The sequence below is a fragment of the Barbus barbus genome (assembly GCF_936440315.1).
Source record: "Barbus barbus genome assembly, chromosome: 38".
In the NCBI taxonomy this organism is placed as follows: domain Eukaryota; kingdom Metazoa; phylum Chordata; class Actinopteri; order Cypriniformes; family Cyprinidae; genus Barbus; species Barbus barbus.
The window spans coordinates 16,284,926-16,306,384 of NC_136716.1; the positions used below are offsets into that span (position 1 = coordinate 16,284,926).

The 21,459-nt window shown below is 39.3% G+C and overlaps 2 protein-coding genes across 6 annotated transcripts; one reads left to right on the forward strand and one right to left on the reverse strand.

Annotated features, from left to right (window-relative positions):
• Positions 1–449: 449 nt before the first annotated feature.
• LOC306857839 (charged multivesicular body protein 2a) lies at positions 450–2,594 on the reverse strand. The gene is made up of 6 exons (XM_079398053.1): positions 2,407–2,594; positions 1,667–1,834; positions 1,398–1,577; positions 1,181–1,311; positions 902–963; positions 450–813 (listed from the first exon to the last, which is right to left on the reverse strand). Exons 2-6 carry the CDS (start codon positions 1,832–1,834, stop codon positions 692–694), a joined length of 663 nt encoding a protein of 220 aa, XP_079254179.1. The 5' UTR covers positions 2,407–2,594; the 3' UTR covers positions 450–691.
• Positions 2,595–3,118: 524 nt separating this feature from the next.
• On the forward strand, positions 3,119–21,316 carry LOC306857820 (fibrosin-1-like protein). 5 transcript variants are annotated; one of them, XM_079398005.1, is made up of 19 exons: positions 3,119–3,532; positions 4,611–5,231; positions 5,447–5,638; positions 6,245–6,277; positions 6,963–6,992; positions 7,077–7,122; positions 7,380–7,716; positions 8,812–9,026; positions 9,174–9,364; positions 9,464–9,508; positions 9,630–9,713; positions 15,484–15,567; positions 15,660–15,698; positions 15,801–15,872; positions 16,047–16,200; positions 16,504–16,581; positions 16,756–16,839; positions 18,228–18,435; positions 18,559–21,316. In XM_079398005.1, the coding sequence occupies exons 2-19, from the start codon at positions 4,920–4,922 to the stop codon at positions 20,075–20,077; spliced, it is 3,723 nt and encodes a 1,240-aa protein (XP_079254131.1). In that variant the 5' UTR covers positions 3,119–3,532; positions 4,611–4,919; the 3' UTR covers positions 20,078–21,316. The 5 variants fall into 5 exon arrangements, with proteins under 5 accessions (XP_079254131.1, XP_079254133.1, XP_079254132.1 ...); XM_079398007.1 differs by having other exon boundaries at positions 15,499–15,567; XM_079398006.1 differs by having other exon boundaries at positions 7,383–7,716.
• The last annotated feature ends 143 nt before the right edge of the window (positions 21,317–21,459 follow it).

A 21,459-nucleotide genomic window follows, 5' to 3' on the forward strand; every position in this document is an offset into this window, starting at 1 on the left:
TTACACAAACTTTAGAGTTTATGAAAGTTTATAGTTTACTGAACAGGCCAGGGTATAGGAACTAGAGATTCAATCACTTTGAGAAAAAAAATTTATAAACCACATTTATTATATGAAGGCATTTACCACTAAAAGATCAAGATGAATATATTATTAGATAGTATATATTATCATGATAGTATAATAGCACAGGTATTTTAAAGGTAATCCTCTGATGTACCCTTATATGAACAGATTGAAAACTGGAGTGACTCCATTTTGCACTATATAAAAGATGAGTATCCACATCTGTGTTTATTAAAATTAAAAGATGATGTGTGGCAGACCAGTTTTTATAGTAATGAAATATTTAGTGTTAAGGTTTCCTCAAAAGATAAAGTTGGATTATTGGGGTAAAAGATTCTTTGTTGATTTTATCTCCTTTAAAAAGGATTTTCTAAACAAAAGGCTCGAGATCAATCTGATGCATTGCATCTTCATTTGGGTAACACGTTTGGTAATATTTATACAGCACGTGTCATAAAAGGAGACAGAAAAACAAAAAAGACGCATAAAAGCGTCTAATGTCAGGAAAAAAAAACAGACAGCATTCACATCCTCCCTCTTTTCTTTGCATCAGTCTACATTTTAGTGAAGCGAGCTTTGCGCAGACAGTTCCGAATCAAAACCTTTACTTAAAGTGCTTTCATTCTCAGTCTCTCCTGAGGTTGTTCAGCCTCTCCTCCAAGTCTGCATCGGCATCCGCCAGCGTAGCCTGCGGTTCAGCTTTCTTCCCAGCCGCAACCGAAAGGCTTCCTCCAGTAGAAGGCAGGCCTGTTTGAATTAAATAATAGAGTTAATATGAGAACGACTTCAGAGTGTAATTTTATAGCATGGTAACTGTGGTGTCTTTTTTGCTTACCTGAAAGTTCGTCAGAAAGATTCAGACCCAGCTCATCCAGAACTTGAGAAACCACAGCATCACTACATTCAAAGCAAAAAGAGCACAAGTCAGGAGATAATTTATTATTATTATCAACATTGAAAATAGTTGCTATGCTTAATATTTCTGTGGAAATCATGATATATTTTCCTAAATTGTAACAGAAAGTTCAAAAGAACAGCATTTAAATCAAATAGAAATCTTATGTAAATTATAATTATAAATGTCTATATTAATCAATAAATCTTTTTTTCTCACGTCTCCTCTTCGTCGTCTTCATCGCCCATTGCATCATCAATTGCATCATTCATCATCTCCTCCTTCATGTCCATGATTTCACTTTGGCGCTCAAACTCCATCATGATCTTCTGAATCTGGGGCAACTTCAACTGCATTGAGAGGAAAAGGAATTTACATCAACAAATGCATATCAACAAGCTTTCTATTGGCAAGAGAAATGCTATAGCAGATATACCTGTCTGTTCATGGTGGCCATAGCTTTGGTGACTCCTTTCATGGCCTGCGCCATGCTGTTGTTTGATTTGAGGGTTTGGATTTTAAGGCTGACAGCTTGAATATTGGCTCTCATCATGATGAATTTCTTGACGTATCGTCTTGTGCGCACCAAGTCCTTAGCCATGATCTTCACAGCATCCTGTCGGAAAAATAATATTACTTGCACTCCAGCGAGACTTCATGCCTGGCAGTGACACCTGAATGTCAATTTAAAAAAACTCTCCTTACCATCTGTCCTTGTTTGGCCATTTTCTTAATGTCAGCAATTATTTTCTTTTCCTGTTGCTCCAGTCTCTGGCGTTCTCTGTCTAGATCTCTCATGGCTCTATTTAACGCTCTCTGATTCTGTCTGAGCATCTCCTCTGGAGTCTTTCTTCTTCCAAACAGGAAATCCATCTGACATAAATAAATACAAAAGAGAGAGAGAAAGAAAAAAGACCAGACTGTTAGAAGTTTGAAAGAAACTTTGAATGGTTTCCATAATCTGTTAAAAATCCAAATGGCACTACAAAGAGACAATTAAGTCACAGAAAAGGAATTCAGATTTTCACATGCGATTTGATGACAGACACCTGATGCCATGACATCAATGTTTGCAGGTATGTCATATGGGACTGTGAGAACAATTGGTTACTGGCAAATTAAAATATTTCACACGCTATGAATCAAGTGACATCACCTCTACTGTAATAGCTGTCATATTGTTCAATTCCTTCACAATTTAATATTGAGACGCCCTATTATTCAGCTAATATGTGTGTTATATACTCTCAATGACAATGAACCGGGCCATTTAGCACAATAAACACTACAACTTTATCGAAAGGACATCGATAATTCAGTCTGAAACTTTGAAAAATAACACGTTAAGTGACTATTCGTTTATAAAATGACCAAATTCACAAATAACAATGATACTGAAATAATTAGCTCAAGAAAAGAAAGAAAACCCGAACTCTCGTTTTTACCTTGTCTTTTCTTTATGTGGAAAACGTCCACCAGAGATACCAGTTAGCTGAACAGGCCAAATATCACGCCTTTCTTCTATTCCTTATTTAAAGTTACAGTTCGTCGATTCACCCGATTGTTTTCCCCACTCTAACCTCTTCCGCATATGAACGTCAATACTTCCTTTGTATAGGTCTACGTCACAGGAAACGCGTCATACAATACTTTCCAAAAACAACAGGGACATTTATGACTCATTTACTTTTTTTATTATAATACTGTATTGTTATTGCATTTTATACAGCGTCATGTCATCTCTATATTTTTGTGTGGATGTATAGTACAATGCAGTGTTGATATATTCTGTACTGTTCTCGTTTGCATGTTACTTGGACAGCTTGATTTTGTAGAATCTCAATTAAAGTTTACCAACATTTTTTTTTTCCAGAAACAATAGGTATTTGCATTGGTTAATTATACATATATTTCAAACAAAAGTGATAATATAATCTAAATTAAACATTTCGGTGTTAACGCTTGTTTTGGATGCTGAGAACAAATGTTCATTATGGTCTTTCATAGATATATATACTGTCAGTATATATATCTATGATGGTCTTTAGGGCAGCAGGGCAGCTGAGCAGAAGTTATAACACTCGCTCGTGCCCTTCAGTGGCAGTAGATGGCAGTACTGTCGTCGCATCCAGCACCGCCTGCCTTGAGCGAGTCAACAGAGGAAGAAAACCCGACAGAAGCACACAATGCAGTTTGACTGCTACGGGTTGTCCACCCAGGCTTCATGTATGTCTCAGCTTCCCAAATAAAATAAAGAAAACCATTTTTCCCGTTTTGACGATCGGGACGAAAAACAAGCTTTCGTAAGTCCATTTTCATTTTACGCTTGAGGAAAAAACAGCTTCTTCTGCGGACACCGGCTAAATCTCCAGCTTGACCGCACAGAGTGGATCACACAGCGGGCCGCGGAAGGAGGAGCCCAGCCTGCGCTGACGGGGCTGCGCTCAACATCCGTGACGGTGCAACTCCAGCCCGAGGCTTTGGGGCCTGTTGTATATTATTATCGTTTTAAATGGAGGCTCGGGCGAAAGCAGAAGCCAGAGGAAAATGGCCCTCTTTACAGCGCGAGTGGTGGGTGTGATCGGAAATATTGTTGTCATTTTGTTCGTGTCTTTGAGCATCGTTAGTGAAGCCAAACAGAGTGGGTTAGTTTTAAGCAAAAAAAAAGTAATGTGTTTTATACTTGAGTTGAGATTAAAACCCATCACACAGTGTCCCCTTTTCTCCTCTGCTCGTAAGAGAGCTAATAGGCTAGTGTCTTGATTCAACTTACAGGTTTGGTTTTTAAATCAGTAAATACACTATTAGTAGTTACACGTCGTGTTACGTTCATCGGTTTCATTCGTGTAACGTTACTGATCTGAATAATTAGTTTAATTTCCTCCTTCAATGTGAAGTGCAAGATGGGGTGTCAACGAACCACAGGCTAACGTTACATGGTTAGCTTGTTTTATTGGAGTCATATTAAAAAGCTTTGGGCCCCTCGATAGATGTCTTAGGAGATAAATAACGATGTAGACCACTGTAAAACTAATGACTGATCTTTTAAAATGACATTTGATATGTGATGAGGTGGTGACGTTAGTGTTTGCTCGCCTGATTGTGTTTACAATGGATGTATAATAACCGTTAAATATTTAGCAATATCTCAATCGAGTAATTTTCATAATGTCATTTATAGTATAGTAAACAAAAATGTTACGAATTTGGTGGTTTTAAACGTGTGTGCTTTAATCCGCGATCCCAACCAGGTTAGCTAACTAGCAAGCTAACATCGTCAGCTAAGAGAGCGATTTAACTCGTCGCTATATTTACCGATTTATGTGCTTCAGATTCAGAAATAACACTTGATTTAAAATATTTTAGTCCATAAAGGATTGCTTTTGTCTCACTATTGGACTTTGTTTGTGCTTATCTTCCTTTTAATAAAGTTTACGTTACTAACTAAAACTCAACCCTAACTTATGAGGTAGACATTATTCTCCTTTATGCCATTAAAACGTTATAGTTATACTTTTTCACTTTAGTGATGTTTATTTTAGTCTTGTTTATATTTTATATGTAGAAAATAAGCTCTTTCAGCATTAAAGCAGCATATTTCCGACTGCGCCATTGATCGGTAGTTTCTCCTTTTTTTTTTCTTCCTCAGATGAAAGTGACAATGTCTTGACAGAAAGACAGTAAGTGGAATATCTAGAAGCTTTCATAATAGCGGTGTTATTGGATAAAACAGGCCCGGTGATGCCCAGACATGACTGTACTCAGACTGCAGTGTGCTCACACCATACAGCCTCCACTGGACTCGACTAAGTTATAAGACAGGAACCTTAAACCACATTTTCATCTGAGATCCGCAACACTGGTCCCGGAGGCACTGGTTTTTATTCAGTATCAGTTGTAAAGTCCCCCAGGCCGGACCAGAGTGTGTTTTTATTAAGTGCCTTTGTCGGACATTGACATGGACGGTCCCAGTCGAAGCGGAGGCTTCAGGCAGAGCCGTCGCTCCCGCTCGCAGCGTGACCGAGAGCGGCGGCGGAGGAGAGCGGATCTCGCTGAGCGCAGGGCCTCGTCGCCATCCTCGGCCTCGGACCAAGAACTCTGCAGAGGAACCTCACTGCTCCGTGCCTGCGGAGGCAAAGAATGCAGACCCGGCTTCCCGGGGACCAGACACCGACCTCCGCGTCGGAGGAAGCGAGAATCGGTGTCTTGCGAGGAGGATATCATCGATGGATTCGCTATAGCCAGCTTCATAAGCCTGGAGGCCTTGGAGGTTTGTGTGTTTAGCCTTCTTTGACTAGTCTTGTATTAAGTACTGCAGTACAATACAAGTTGAGCTGTTTTGCATCGTTAATTTTAGTATAATATATGCTGAATATCTACTTGGTAGTTATTAAAACTCAGTGTAAAATGAATTAACTTGCAAAGTCTCAGTATAGAGCTCATATATTTGTTGCATTAACATGTTGTACTGTGTTACTTTGATAGATGGACTGTTCCCTAAAGCCTCCAGAACGTTCTGGCTTGTTCATGGGTAGAGGAATCAAAAGGAAGAGAGGCTTGGATGAAAACGGAGGGCCTCTGTCAGAGCCAGAGGAAGGACCTCCTGCTACGTATACCAACAGTTGGGAGCAGCGCAGGAAAATCAAATCTAAACTGAAGAGAAAGGGAGATGCTAAGGTTAGTGCTGTAGTTTTATAACCCTTTAAGGCTCTATAAACGTGCAAACGCCCATGAAAAACATGTCTACATACATTTGTAGAATAGTGTCGTGTGGATGAGTCTGACAAAAATCAATTGATCATTTTAAAATAAGTTATCAATATTGAACAGTCATGAAGTGTCAGAAGCCTTATTGTTGGGGAAATTAGACGCAGTGACTGGTCTAAACAAAATTTGCATCACGTGAATATTCTTCTCGCTGTTCTAGCAGCAGTCAAAAGAGTTGTTTTACAGTACAGATGCTGGGAGAGCCAGGCAATCCTTGGCTGATGTATTTACATGTTTTGGTTATAGAATTCAAAGACAACAAAAATTGCAATTAATAGATTTAAGAAATAATGCCAAAAGGAACAGCTATTTATGCTAATCAAAGTGAACATGGTTATCGCCCAATGCAGTATCTCAGAATGGCCAAATATCAGCCAATTAGTTATCCTTGCCTGTATGTCTGCCTGTAACTACTTTCAGATGACCTTTATAATATAAGACAAAAATAAATATAGATCTGTTTTATTTTTATTGCATTCATGTAATTACATATTTGCTACTCTGTATTTGTTTCAGGTATCTGGGAATCACATGGAGACAGGATATATTGTGAGTTGTTTTCTTTCCTGTTTTTGTTTTTCTTTGCTGTCCAAAAATATGACTTATAAATATAAAACATACATATATTGTTCACTTACACTACCATTTAAAAGTTTGCTTGCTAAGATGTTTAATGTTTTTGAATGTCTGTTATTACTATTACTAAGGCTGCTTTTATTTGATCAAAATAATAGTACATTTCACAGTAATATTGTAAAATATTATTACAATTTAAAATAACTATATATTTGAAAATGTAACTTATTCCTGTGATGGCAAAGCTAAATTAAACAGACATTATTATAGTCGTCGGTGACACACGAGCATTCTAATATGCTGATTTTGTCATCAAGAAACATTTCTCATTTATTATCAATGTTAAATTAGTATTGTGGAAAGCATGATGCAGTTATTCAGGAAAAGTTTGACAGCATTTATAAGAAAAAGAAATAAAAGAAACATTTTGTAACTATGTAAAAGTCTTTACTGTCCGTTATGATCAGTTTAATGCATCCTTTGCTGAATAATAACAAATACTATTTTCTCTTGGGAAAAAAAATACTGACCCAACTGAACGGTATTGTATGTTTTTGTTTGTGTATTATCAATGATGTATCATAAACAAGGGAAATTGTCATTAAATGTTTTCCCCACACAAATGAAAGCTATAACTGTATCTCTTTATTTTTAACAGTGTGATACAGAGAGTGAATCAGGGGATAAGGTAGAAATCTTTATTATTCTTTAATTTGCTTTGTATTTTCGTGCATTTTACTATTTCGATAATGACATTTTCCCCACTGTTTAGGCTTCTGACAATATGGAGCCAGCATTCATCGTCTGCACAAGAGAAGGTAAATGTCTGCTGGCAGTAGCAGGTGTATATATTATTTTGGTAGATGGTGAATTACCTTAGGAATGATATTTTTGTATGTTTTTGGGATTTGAATTGGACAGTGATGGTCATCATTAATTAAAATGCAGATTTATTTATATGCCATTCAGATATTTCTCATGCTTTTGTGAAAGCCTACATAGAACTGTTGGATTATTTTTGTTGTCGTAAAGCATGAAAAAGAGCATTACATTTTAGCGTTCTCTTTTTCCACAGCAGTTAACTCCAACTCTGCAAGCACTGCTGCGGGCAACGGTTGCCCTCTCTTGCCCTCAAATAGCTCGCTACCCCTTCTGTCAGTCACACCTCGGGTCTCTGGCCTGGAGAGGAGTCAGGAGATGAGTATGGAGCAGCCTTACCCTGAGGCCATCTCTACCTCATCCTCTCTGCCTAGCCTTGCAGCTCATTCCACTGCCTCGGTCTCCAACTCCCTTCCAGAGCAGCATAATGGAAATGGTGGTCCCTATCACCGCCATGATCCTAACCCACCACAGCACAAACACAAGCCTTTCCCTTTCCCTGGAAAGTCACAACCAATCTACAGCAACAACAGGTCAGTGTAGTGAAACAGCGTTTCTGCACCTTTTTTTTTTCATTTTAGGTCAAACAGAAAGTAACAATAATGTAACTATACTATAAATAATATACATATACATGTATCTACATATAACATTCAGCCATACATTAATTCAGATGAAGAAAAAAAGAAAACTTCAGTAATGCCCTCAGCCTTCTAAATCCAATCATGCTGTTAAAGTTATTAGAATAATCTCTCACACCTACAGTCTGTTCATATATTGTCTCATGCATATTGTACTAAAAAATGGAGCTGGCTGAAATTGGTTATTTAAGTCTGTTTGCTTGGCTTTACACAGCAAGGGTACACAGTGTTTTTTGGAAACAAATTGTTTAGTGCAGTGTTTTTGTATACCATTAGAAATTAATACTTTTGTCCAGCAACAATGTATTGAATTGATCAAAAGTTACAGTAAATACATTTAAAATGTTTATGAAGGAGCATGTGACACTGAAGACTGGAATAATGACTGCTTTGCCATCACAAGAATAAATTACATTTTAAAATATATTCAAATAGAAAACACTTGTTTTTAATTGTAATAATATTTCACAATTTTCCTTTTTTTTTTTTTGACCAAATAATTGCTGCCTTGGTGAGCAGAAGAGGCTTCTTTTAAAAACATAAAAAATGTTACCAACCCCAAACTTTTGGGTGTACATCTGTAAAAAGAAAAAAGGATAAATTCTTATCACAGTTAGATTTAATAAATATTTTTCCCCTCAAAAGCACAATTATAATTATTTCAAGTAGTTACAATTATGCATGCAAATTGAAATTTTTATTTAAATAATTTTATATTACTTATTACTAACTTTTATAATTAATGATTTTGAAATCAATTTATTGTGGTATTATCTATTTCTTAAATGCTCTCTGATACAAATTCAAGCAGATTTTTTTCTGCTTAACATGCACTCATGCCTTTTCCTTTTATAGTGTGCAGTACTTGCTCAGAAAAAGTTGCAATCTGTATCACATTTTTTGCCATTATTCAAAAGCATGTGTCTATTAAAATGAAAGACAGATTGTATTCCCTAAACACGTGATGTGGCATTGGTTTTTCATCAGGAGCAGTAACTCAGGCAAGCCTCCATCTTCGTCAGCCTCCTCTTCATCAATCAGACCACCTACTCCTGCTACAAGTGCGTCCCTTGTTCTAGGCCCAGGTGGTGTGGGGACAGTAATACCTTCTTCTCGACCAAGTCCTGGTGCTGTCTTCACACCGTCCCCCAACCTTCCCCCACCACCTCCTCTCCTGCAGGTGTCACCCCACACCTCAACAGGTAAAACAAACTTTACCAGCCATTGTGTGTAAAAATACTAAATGTTAACCATATTAGTAACATTATTTAGTGACAATTAAATAATAAAAATGAAATGTGTATATTCTTGTTCAGAAAGATTTTCTTTCTTTTCTCATGACATGACAGACTCAAATGCTGGCTCTGCACCTGGAGGACCGTCTGTGTCAAGCTCGAGCTCTGGGACATCTAGCAGATCCTCCCAGGCCCAAACGTCCATCCCTACAATGGCCTACCAGTTCCATCAGCACAATCACCAGCACCAGCACACTCATACTCACCAACACTTCTTACATCCCACAGCTGCACCACCACCACTGGTGAGTCGTCAACTGTGGCTCATGGATGGCTAGTTTCAAAAAGTGGCTGATTATGACATTTCACGCTTTGACATTTCTCTTGTGCTTGTTGTGTTTCAGTTTGATAAGTATCCAAGCAAAATAGACGGTCTCTTTCGACACCCAGTAAGATTTTTTTTTAAACATTTGCTGTCTTATCAAATTTGCAGTTAATATAGTAGGTCTCTGTGGAATACATAAGTGCTTCTAGTTTGTGATTTTATTATTTCTTTTCTCTCCTACAAAGTTTTTTCCTCAGTACCCACCTCCAGTGCCAGTTCTTCCGCCCACTGGACCTTTCAGATCATTACATGGAGCTTTTCAGCCTAAGGTAAGAGTTGCTTGTTATTTGGACATTGTTTTGAATATTAAAATCTATACCAGTGTTTATTTTTCTTATGATATGAATTTTTAAAATACCACAATGTGGGTGTATGTCGTTTAAACAACGTTCGGAACGCGACACCGTTTGAGAGGGGTTTTCTTTCACTGTTGCACTGTGGCGAGGGAACAGCTGCATGTGTTACTAAAGCCAAGTTCACACTACACAACTTTACACGTCGGCAGATCGCTGTGCTGTTCAGACTACATGACTTGATTGTCTGTCTTTTAGTCTTTGTGGTGTTCACACTACCTCACTCTATGTAAATGATCCTCAACCGGGGGTTACACACTACACGAGCTGACAACAACTCTGTCACCCAACGACTCTATTCGGTCCCTAAACCACGTTTTGTCATGAAAACACGTGAGAATTGTTCTCAAAGAGCTCGATTGACAGGCGATCTGACCAATCAGAATGCGTATGTGCCGCCGCTGCTATCCGCCATGCTACGGCCTGTCTTCATAGAAATACATGTTAAAACGGGGTGAAAAAGATCGACTGAATTTAAACTTTTTTGATTATAACTAAATATAAATATGTGCGGAGGGTTAAGCTGTGTAGTTGGCTGCCACGGTAACGGTAATAAGCTAAGGTACTCCTTTAAAGTACTTGTTCTGCGTACCAAATATCTGTCATGTCTGGCGCTGTATGCATGGCTTGCAGCACTTAAGTTAAATACTGAGTGAGAAATAATAAAATGTTAAAACGTGTATTTATTGTTTGAATTTCTTAAACGACTCCGTTTAAAAGCTGAGAGTCCTGAAATCTTGTTTCATATCAGAAGTAACCTTCTTTGTCTTCTCTGTCGGTGTGTTGTCAGTTTCCTCTTTGCTCTGCGATTGTATTTTTCACTGCATGAGAACATGTGTAGTGTGAGAGCGGCTTTGTTTTTCTTCCGGTGACCTCAACCCATGCCTTCCTCTTTCATTGGCTGTAGCTCGTCACGACACCTGACACCGCGTGATGTCGAGTCGGCCGACCGGTCCAGATATTTGGCATGCTAGATATTTGTTTGCCGACGTGCCAGCAAGCCTCTTTGATGCATCGTTGTGTAGTTCACACATAAAGATTAAAATCCTGTAGTGTGAACTAGCCTTAAGCGTGAAAGTTCCAAAACTGAAGCTGTAGAACTAGTAGAATGTGATGACAGAAGAACTGATCCACAATATCCACATTGACCGCCACAAATACCCACCGCCTGCTGCCATCAGTTCACACTCACAAGTGCGAATATAGCACTATATTCAGCAACTTCCAGATCCTTTTAGCGGCTTTTTTCCATTGAAAATACATACCGACAAACCTAGCGACTTTTCTGGATAAACCTTAGCTATGGTTCAGTTGGAAGATTTCGCCAGTGCTGGCCCGCGAGCACGAGGTCTGACTCTCTCGGCATCTGTTCTGTGCAGTGAGCGGCAGAGAAGCAGCGCATTCAGTTGGCTGTACTGCAGCAGACTCGTCAGTAAATGAGTACAAAAGTTCCAAGCACTTGTCGCTTACTGACTGTTTGGAATTATAAATTTTTTTAAATTTGTTACTCAGACGCAGGCAGTGCACTGCATGAGTAAAAAAGTAATATCGCCAAAACCACTGCATAGCCACTCTTTAGTGTAGATGCATGCTGATTTTATCAGACGATGTCGTGATTATAAATGAGTGACTCTGGTTAACATGTAGGCTATTAATGGGTCGTGTTTAGTCGCTATTTAGTGTGGAATTTCTACAATATTCAGTAAAATAGGGCATTTTAAGCCAATCTACAGTATTTCCGCTCTCAGTCAGTAGAAAATGTGGTTAACACCCAGTTATGCATGAAAAGAATAAAATAAAAATACCGTCACATACCGTGAAACCGGTAAAATTTTGAAAAATACAATGATATTAGTTTTTGGTCATACCGCCCAGCACTAAGCTTGGTGTATAAATATTAAAATCAGGTGAAGAACGCTTGTATATTACCACAATATCTAGTGATCCTGGTGAGATAATAATGTCAACCACATAAGAGCATAAAAAGGACAACCACTTCAAACATTTAACAATAGTCGGCATATTTACCTAGTAATGTATGCAACTGTTCAAAAGACAAAGAGATTCATATTTTTAGTCCGCAAGGATGCATTAAATTGATCTAAGGTGACATTAAAGACATTGTTACAAAATAAAAACAAAGGCCTCCTGTAGCGAATCGATGTGTTTTTGTTAAAATAAAAAATAGAATATAATAGAATAACAGTAATATATGGTTATTTCAGTTTGAGTGTGTTCTTACATTGTTGCTACGAATATTTAGCATGCATGTTATCACTCAGATGAATGCTAATTATAAGTATGGTAACACTTTATTTTAAGGTCAAATTCTCACTATTAAACAGTTGCTTAATTGCATGCATATTACTAGCATGTTGGCTGTTTATTAGTACTTATAAAGCACATATTAGTGCCTTATTCTGCATGACCATATTCTAGATCCCATAATCCTACACCATATCTAAATTTAGCATTTAGCATATGTTCCCTATTCCAAAGTGTTACCATAAATATTGTAAAGAAATATGTTGCATTATAAATGACTTTGTATTTGCAGTGAGGGAAAAAGTTATTTGAGCCCCTGCTGATTTTGAACGTTTGCCCACTGACAAAGAAATGATCAGTCTAATCAATCATTTTAATGGTAGGTTTATTTGAACAGTGAGAGGCTGAATAACAACAAAAAAAAACCAGAAAAACACATTTCAAAAAAGTTATAAATTGATTTGCATTTTAATGAGTGAAATAAGTATTTGATCCCCTATCAATCAGCAAGAATTCTGGCTCCCAGGTGTGTTTTATACATGTAAGGAGCTGAGATTAGGAGCACTCTCTTAAAGGGAGTGCTCCTAATCTCATCTTGTTACCTGTATAAAAGACATCTGTCCACAGAATCAATCAATCAGATTCCTAACTCTCCACCATGGCCAAGACCAAAGAGCTGTCCAAGGATGTCAGGGACAAGATTGTAGACCTACACAAGGTTGGAATGGGCTCCAAGACCATCACCAAGCAGCTTGGTGAGAAGGTGACAACAGTTGGTGCGATTATTCGTAAATGGAATAAACACAAAATAACTGTCAATCTCCCTCGGCCTGGGGATCCATGAAAGATCTCACCTCGTGGAGTTTCAATTATCATGAGAACGGTAAGGAATCAGCCCAGAACTACACAGGAGGATCTTGTCAATAATCTCAAGGCAGCTGGGACCATAGTCACCAAGAAAACAATTTGTAACACACTGCGCCGTGAAGAACCGAAATCCTGCAGTGCCCGCAAGGTTCCTCTGCTCAAGAAAGCACATGTACAGGCCCATCTGAAGTTTGCCAATGATTCAAAGGAGAACTGGGTGAAAGTGTTGTGGTCAGATGAGACCAAAATTGAGCTCTTTGGCATCAACTCAACTCGCCGTGTTTGGAGGAGGAGGAATGCTACCTATGACCCCAAGAACACCATCCCCATCGTCAAACATGGAGGTGGAAACATTATTTCTGGACAACTGCACTGCATCAAAAGGACGATGGACGGGGCCATGTACCGTCAGGGCCAGGACATTGAAGCCAGCCAGGGCATTGAAAATGGATCGTGGATGGGTATTCCAGCATGACAATGACCCAAAACACATGGCCGAGGCAACAAAGGAGTGGCTCAAGAAGAAGCGCAGTAAGGTCCTGGAGTGGCTTAGCCAGTCTCCACACCTTAAATCTGTGGAGGGAGCTGAAGGTTCGAGTTGCCAAACATCAGCCTCAAAACCTTTGACTTGGAGAGGATCTGCAAAGAGGAGTGGAACAAAATCCCTCCTGAGATGTGTGCGAACTTGGTGGCCAACTACAAGAAACATCTGACCTCTGATTGCCAACAAGCATTTTGCCACCAAGTACTAAATCATGTTTTGCAAAAGGGTCAAATACTTATTTCACTCATTAAAATGCAAATCAATTTATATATTTTTTACTGCATTTTTATGGATTTTTTTTGTTGTAATTCTGTCTCTCACTGTTCAAATAAACCTACCATTAAAATTATAGACTGATCATTTCTTTATCAGTGGGCAAACGTACAAAATGTTCAAAAATGGGATCAAATAATTTTTTCCCTGACTGTAAATGTAGGCTTTCTATCACACAATCAATTGGTTGGAGTTTAAGATATAATAATCTTAAAATAGGGACTTGATTTCATTTTGATTTCAGGTTTAACAGAATTAAAATAATGATTGTGGTTCATTACAAAGACATAAACAATCAGTTTAGTTTTAAATAATTTTCCACTCGCTCTTAAATTGGCCATTTTTCAGCTATATCTTTGAAATGACTCTCTTTAAATGAATTATGAATGACCAACCTGTGAAGTTAGTAAAACGTTTGTTTGTTGTCTTTTCTTAAAGTTTATTCCAGTTGGTAAAAGGAGAGAATAGTATTTTCTATTGGTTTTTAGCAGTAATATGTACTACAGGCTAAAGGTGCTAATATATTCATGAGTGGTCACTAGGTATGCACGATATTGGAATTCTGCCGATATTCGATATGCCGATATTTTTCAACTCATTTTGGCCTATATCGATGCCGATACCGATATATTTCCTTTTGTTTGGAAACAACACCAAGTCTCTCCTGTGCAGAAATTATAAGCAAAATATTATTAATTTTGGTTAGTTCTTAACAAGAACTTATTTATTAGAATTAAATAAAAAATAATAAAGGTTTTTTTAACAGTACATTGAAGCTTTGAAAATAAATATAAATCAACTATATCAATCGCTGCATTATTCCCCCAGAAAGATGCCGTGTTAACCCTAATATTTTATTTTAAGATTTAACATTTGTAGATGGTCTAAAACAAAAGAGTTGTAAAAATTCTGAAAGTCTTTTAGAGCTCATGATTTGTTTAAAAAATAAAACGTTACACATTAATGAATAAATCAGTATATATAAAATTATTTAATTTACAAGTATCATGTTTGTGATTTTTTTTTTTTTTCATGTAAGCTATAGCTTCTGACCATTAAATCAAAACATACTTATTTTATTACATCAATTACTGCTTTATTTAATCAGAAACACAGTCTAAATGTTATTTGTGTAGGCTATTTTACTTTTAATTTAATTAGAAGTAGGCCAACTGCGCCCCTACTATTAAAACTACTTACCGGACGGGCATTAGGACCTGGGGGAGGTATAACTGTTTACTCTATCCCACACCGAACGCGTCATTCTGTACATGCCTTCACATATTAAATGCAGCGATCCAAAATAGTCAATCTATTCATCATTCAGACAAAACTTTGCTTCAAGAATGAGCCACATTGCTGATGTGATCTAATCACTAGCATACCCTGAGCACATGCGAGTTAACCCCTTCCCCTTATCGGCAAGACATATCGGCATAATTTTGCATGTCAGGCCGATGCCGATATTTACATTTAAAGTCATTATCGGCCGATTTCGATATCAGTCCGATAATATCGTGCATCCCTAGTGGTCACACATGTTTGTATATTCTAAGTACATACAAATTTTAATATGTTAAGAGATATTCATTTTAAAAGTTCAAGCACAATCTGATTTGTTAGGATGACCACTTTAATTGAGTTAAAGCCAATGTTTGGCACCAATCCAGTCACATTTTTTCCTATTCATATTTTGAGCCCATGAAGTAGGTTTGAATAGTTTGTTGTTATTGACAGCTTGTTGCTCTTCAGGGAGCTGCTCCAGAGATGGCTGCTGGTTTGGGAGTTGTACCACCCCACCTTCCACCTAAAGCTCCAAGGGTAAAGATGCCCTATCATGCATATTTGCATCATACATTCTAATCGTAACTTTATAGAGACTTATGAATAATGTATGGTGGTTGTGTCCACAGCTAACAGACCCATTTGCACCACCACCAAAAGTCAGTAATGTAAGTTTAATCTTTTGTAGTACTTGATTTATTTTAGTTTTTGACCTCTAAATCACTAGCAGACAATTCTTTTCTAACTGTATTTGGATGATCTCTTTACAGAAGCCTGGAAAATGGTGCGCTATGCATGTCCGTGTTGCTTGGATGATTCTAAGACATCAAGAAAAAGTCAAGGTTTTTGTGTTTATCTGTGTTTATTTTTAGTTCTAATGCAAAAAGGCCCAAAACTACAAAATTGTTGAAATATTTCATGTTATTTTGTTGTTGTTTTTTTTACTTTTAAGAGATGATTTTAAATAAAAGTGGCATCAGTCCTGTTGACCACCTATCTGTTGCTGTCTTACTCAGCTTATGCATGCTGATCCACAAAAGCTGGACTTCCGTAATGACTTGTTGCCTCGACTCCCTGGCCCTGGTATTGGTGGACTAGGAGGTCTAGGACCACTTGGTGGTCCCCTTGCCCCACCTCCTGATCTTACAAGACCAGGAAGCCTGTTCACTGGTGGGTTATACTTACACTTATTTCTTCAACCAATTTAGGAATTCTGCAGGTGATATAAGCCTGTGGTTGTTCTTAAGCTATTGAAGTGGGTTGTTTCTACCTAAATAACAGTTTTCAGGTACAAAACACTTTGACAGCACTACTGGAGGGTTTTTACAGCACTACTGTGCTGCCGTACGAGGGCTCTAAATTAGAAAGGCTTAAGGAGGAAATAAAGCACAAACTTGGCTAAATGTCAACACTCAATGGTAGTCCATTTATGGGTGTTTAAGTTTTTGTCTGAGTTGACCCATGTCTTCTCAGGTGGAGTCAATCCGTCCTCCACACCATTCATGCCTCCAACGCCCCATTCCTCTTTCCTCACCTCAGCAGCACATCTGGGTAAGAGACTGTCTCTGAAAAAGTAGGGGCATCAAAAGCCAATGTTACCCATGCTGCTCTTGTTGCTCTGTGCAGATCTGTTCTTCAGGCTTGATTCATTTCCTAGCATTGTAGAGCAAAATTTCCTCTGTGTTTAGATGATTTTATCACTAATGGCTGGGTTTCGTGTTACAGACCCATATGTTCGTTCATCCTCCTACTCTTCTTTGGGAGCCCTGAGTTCTGGTGCCTTTGGAGGCCTAGGCAGCCCCACAATAGGTTTGTCATGCTAATTTGTTTATTAAGAATATGTATTAATCAGATGACTCTAAAGCCCAATTTATACTTCTGCGTTGAACCTACGCCATAGCTCTGTGTAGTACGGCGTAACCTACGCCGTAGCCTGACGTGCACCTCTCCAAAATTCTAACAGCGTGTCAATTCTGCGTGGAACGCAAGCGCTGATATTGATCTGCTAGAACCCCTCCCTCCGTATGTAGTTTTGTGTTTGTGTACTTGAATATATTTTAATGTTACACCTTATTTAAAATAAAACCAAGCAAAGAACAATTGTCTTATCATTTATTATACTACATAGCTTTATACAACACTAGTTGTCCGTGACAAACAATGTTGATCTGCCGTGGTTCAAGTCCTTCTGCAAATTGAAAGCATGCCATCTTCTCCTGTTCCGTTGTTGTCTCCTTTGTTGTCTCTTAGTATTAAATAATGATTTCATATTTATTTGCCGCCATCACGGCTATATTGCTTCTCCGACGAGCCTCTTCTTCGGCTTTTGCCGTGATACTGCGGATTACACAAGCAACATGCCCGTGGACACTGCAGACTAGCGGTCTCCATGTGTACTGCACGTCGACGCGGACAACGACGCCGAAGTATAAATGCAAACTGACGCATAGCCTATGCCATAAAGGCTACGGCGTAGGTCCAACGCAGAAGTATAAATCAGCCTTAACACAGGTTCTCAACCTTAAGGCAGTTTTTGTGGTTTACTAGATACCGATTTAAAAAATATATATTTTATTCACAACTTGGCATAACTTGAAAATGTATATTAATTTATAGAAGTGTCCAAGGAGTTTTCATCAATTTACATGGCTTTTCCAGTTAAAAAGTTAATGGCTTTTCCTGGCTCTCAAAAGAAAAAAAGTTTTTCAAAACCTTGATATATTTTTATTTTTAGTTGATTTGTCTTATTTAATTCATCTTCAAAGGGAAAAGGGAAGTGGTGTGTGGCCAAGTATGGTGACCCATACTCAGAATTTGTGCTCTGCATTTAACCCATACAAGTAGTGAACACAGTAGTGAACATACACCTGGAGCAGTGGGCAGCCAATGCTGCGGTACCCGGGGAGCAGTTGGGGGTTCGGTGCCTTGCTCAAGGGTCTTACCTCAGTCATGGTATTGAGGGTACCCACTCGAACCCACGACCTTCGGGTTACAAGTCCAACTCTCTATCCGTTAGGCCACAACTGCCCCAAGTTTGCAGAGGCCCCAGTTGAGAATTACTGCTCTAATTTGAATGTGTTGGTTTTCTAACATTTACTAAGCATTTTAATAAAAGGTTTCGCAGAGGTTAATTTAAGTAGTATTTTATCAGTCACACTCAGCCGAAGAATAATCAATTGTTATACATTTTCTTTTAGTTGCCAATGTTTTTGGACATAAGACCGAGCCCTCTGCAAGTGCAGTTGGAGGACTGGGTAACCCCCATGATCCATGGAATCGTCTTCATGTTACTCCTGCCTCTTTCCCCTCTGGATCGTCCTGGGCAAAAGGACCAGAGAAGAGAGATGATAGAGGAAAGGATGTGGAGAGAAGAGAACCGACTCATATAAAAGATGAAAAGGACAGGTATGACATTATAACAAATTGTTGTTATTATGTAGTTTTCAAGTGGACTTTTAAGATCAAAAGTGAATTATGCATCACATCTCACAACTTGACATACTTAATTGGTAATACTCTTTCACACAGAGACAATCTCTTGTATGGACGCCAGCCAGTGCGAATGTCACCTGGTGTCCCATCCCTCAAGCATCGCAGCAGCACCCCCAGTTCACATCTAAATGGCTTGGGCCCACTGAGCGGAGGTGGAGTTCAATCAGATGGCCAAAGCAGAGAGCGTGAAAGAGAAAGAGAACGGGAGTCAGACAAGAGACAACATTCTGCATCCAGGGCACCAGTGTCAGCTTCCTCCACAGCACCAGACAGACCTCGATCTTCAACATCATCTATTCTCAGATCCTCTCCTTCTAACGTCCCCTTAGCCCCCTCTCCTCTGGATCTGTTTCACCGACAGCCACCGCACACACTCAGCACAGAATCCAGCCATTCTTCACAACGAGAGAACAATGGTCCAGCCTCTTCTAGTTCGCTTCCAGTCAAGAAACCTGATCGTACCACAACTCCGGTATCCAAACCTGCACTTGGTCTAACCTCTGGGTTCCCCCCCCAAGTCAAGGTCAAAGAAGAGCGTAAAGAGGAGCCTGAGCCAGTGCCCATCTCCGTACCGCATTCCACTGTGCCTTCACACAACTTTGAACGGCCTAATAGTCGGCACCCACATCATCCATCCACCCCTTCCTCAACCCTGTCATTGACACCTACACCTGGCGTGCCTCTTCCTCCTCCAACTCCGCACCCTCCCCACCATCATCTGTCCCTCTTAGATCGTCCACGGGGTATTGAGCCCTATCTTGTTGGTGCTGGAGGCTCAGCCGGACTGGTATTAAGTGCTGCAGCTGATCGTTTCCAACCACATCCACATGGTCCTCCACAAGGTCATTCCCAAGCCACTCACAGCTTTCCCTGGGAACATTGGAGGGATCTGGCTGCTCAACATCAACAACGCAGGGAAGTATTGGCTTTGAGGTCAGATCCCCACCTTGCACTTCGCTCTGATCCACACTTGTCTAGATTTCTTCAGCATCAGCAGGTACAGCGTTATTTGGAGGCCGAGAGAGCTGCAGTAGCAGCAGCTGTGGCAACCAACCCGCACCATCCACCTACCTCTACGTCCTCTGCTTCATCCTCAGCAGGCAGGCCAGAGTTCAGTTTGATGTCCCACCCATTCGATGAGGAGCAACGTGCTCAGTTAATGCGGGAAGACTTGGAGAGAGCGCGGTACTTTGGGATGCATCCACATCCACACCTGTCCGCACCTCACCTTCATAGCCCATCTCATGCTGCCCACCTAGAACAGCTTCACGCAGGGTTGCTATCCCACTCTCACCTCCAACCAGCTGGAGCCTCTGTCCAAGCATCACATCACCCTGGCCTCTACTCTAGACTGGGACCTCTGCATTCACACTCTCACATACCTAATGGCATTCTAGCCAAGGCACCAGGTCTAGTTGGGGCATTGTCTGTTGGGGCTCCACCACCTCTCATTCCGTCTGTGAACAGATCTTCTACTCCACCCCGTGTGCCCAGACTTGGTGGGCCAGGAGACTTGGCCCTTTTTACCACACATAAAGACGGCGAGTCCAGATAGTACTAGGTAAAGCTCGAGGAGCTTCCAGAACTGCTGTGCTGAAGAAACTGCTCCTTAAATGGCAAGATTTTGCAGGGCACTCAAAAAGAGCTAAGCTTCAGTGACCATACACAAGTGTTGAAACAACCTGGGGAGTGAAGGGTGACGCTTCCCTGGGCTGTTTGATATATTTATCCACTGTGGTTAAGTTGGTGCAATTAAGGTACTCACTTGCTGTGCCCTGGTTTTTATGTAGGGTTTTCTTTACAAAGAGGCCTGTGGATGTTCAAAGACTATTCATTACTATTATGAAGACAGGTTGTGTTGAAGAGTGATGGATCAAAAATTGTGAACTTGTTTTGTCTTGGTGAACTTAAGGAAAACCTACTGTAGAGTTATGGTCCTCAGCTTTGCATTTGAGGAAAGAGAAATCGGACCCTTGCCGAAGTAGTCGAGTACTTCTCATTGTCTGAATCAGCACTGTTGGGAAATGTATGAATTAAAAGACACAAACACGGTCCACATTCTGCTTTATATTCAAGTCATCCATCAGACAACTTCCATGAACATCAGAATGAACCTCCTTAAGATTTATTTTATTCTTTAAAAAAGTTATGAACTGTACATCTTGTTGGATAATATTTTAAAATTCAAAGGGAAAGAACTGTCTCCCATTCATTAGTCTGACTTGGTACAAGAGCTGGGCCAGAACATAGTAGAATAGTGATATTGCTTTTGTAATAATTATTGTTAACATTAATTACCTTCCATAATAAATATATTCACTGTTTATGTTATAATGTCATGTTTCAGGTCTCACCAAAGGCACTCACTTGTTGAAGTGAGTCATTGATGATTATTGTCCAGCAAAGCACTACAGTGATATTGCTCCAAAATACTGGTTACGTTAAAGCCTGTGTACTGAGGATGTATCAAAGCCAACCTCTACGGTTCAGAGAACTGTATATCTCCATACTTTGGGAGAGGTGTGTGTGTGTTATGTCTATGTTTTCCACAGTTGAAGCCTTTGGACGTCTCAAACAACCATCACCCAAACACAGACGGAGCGAAACGAGGCATCTGTCGACTGGACAAAAGTAGTGCACGTCTTGTAATTGCAGCTAAACTATAGGATTAGAAAGACTCTTGAGATACAGGACATTCTGGATTAATTATTTGAGCAAAACAATTTTATAGATTTTAAATATGTCCCTCTCCCCTTGAAAAGAAGATTAATTATTAAAAATGGTTGGTTATTTACATGTGTGGTAGTGTATTGATTCACTGTGTAGATATAAATGGCATGTCATTGTCACCTAATTTCAGGGCCATCTATCTAGACTTATATCAAGACTTGGCACATTTTATTTTAATTTAAGTGATCCATGTGCACCAAATCTTTA

What these genes read in the sequence shown, in the direction of transcription:
- LOC306857839 (XM_079398053.1), bottom strand. Translation starts at nt 1,834, where the DNA reads ATGGATTTCCTGTTTGGAAGAAGAAAGACTCCAGAGGAGATGCTCAGA. An exon ending in TGGCCAAACAAGGACAGATG is followed by an intron (nt 1,578 to 1,666) that starts GTAAGGAGAGTT and finishes TTTTTCCGACAG; the next exon opens with GATGCTGTGAAGATCATGGC. An exon ending in TGGCCACCATGAACAGACAG is followed by an intron (nt 1,312 to 1,397) that starts GTATATCTGCTA and finishes CTCTCAATGCAG; the next exon opens with TTGAAGTTGCCCCAGATTCA.
- LOC306857820 (XM_079398005.1), top strand. Translation starts at nt 4,920, where the DNA reads ATGGACGGTCCCAGTCGAAGCGGAGGCTTCAGGCAGAGCCGTCGCTCC. An exon ending in CATCGTCTGCACAAGAGAAG is followed by an intron (nt 7,123 to 7,379) that starts GTAAATGTCTGC and finishes CTTTTTCCACAG; the next exon opens with CAGTTAACTCCAACTCTGCA. An exon ending in ACCAGGAAGCCTGTTCACTG is followed by an intron (nt 16,201 to 16,503) that starts GTGGGTTATACT and finishes ATGTCTTCTCAG; the next exon opens with GTGGAGTCAATCCGTCCTCC.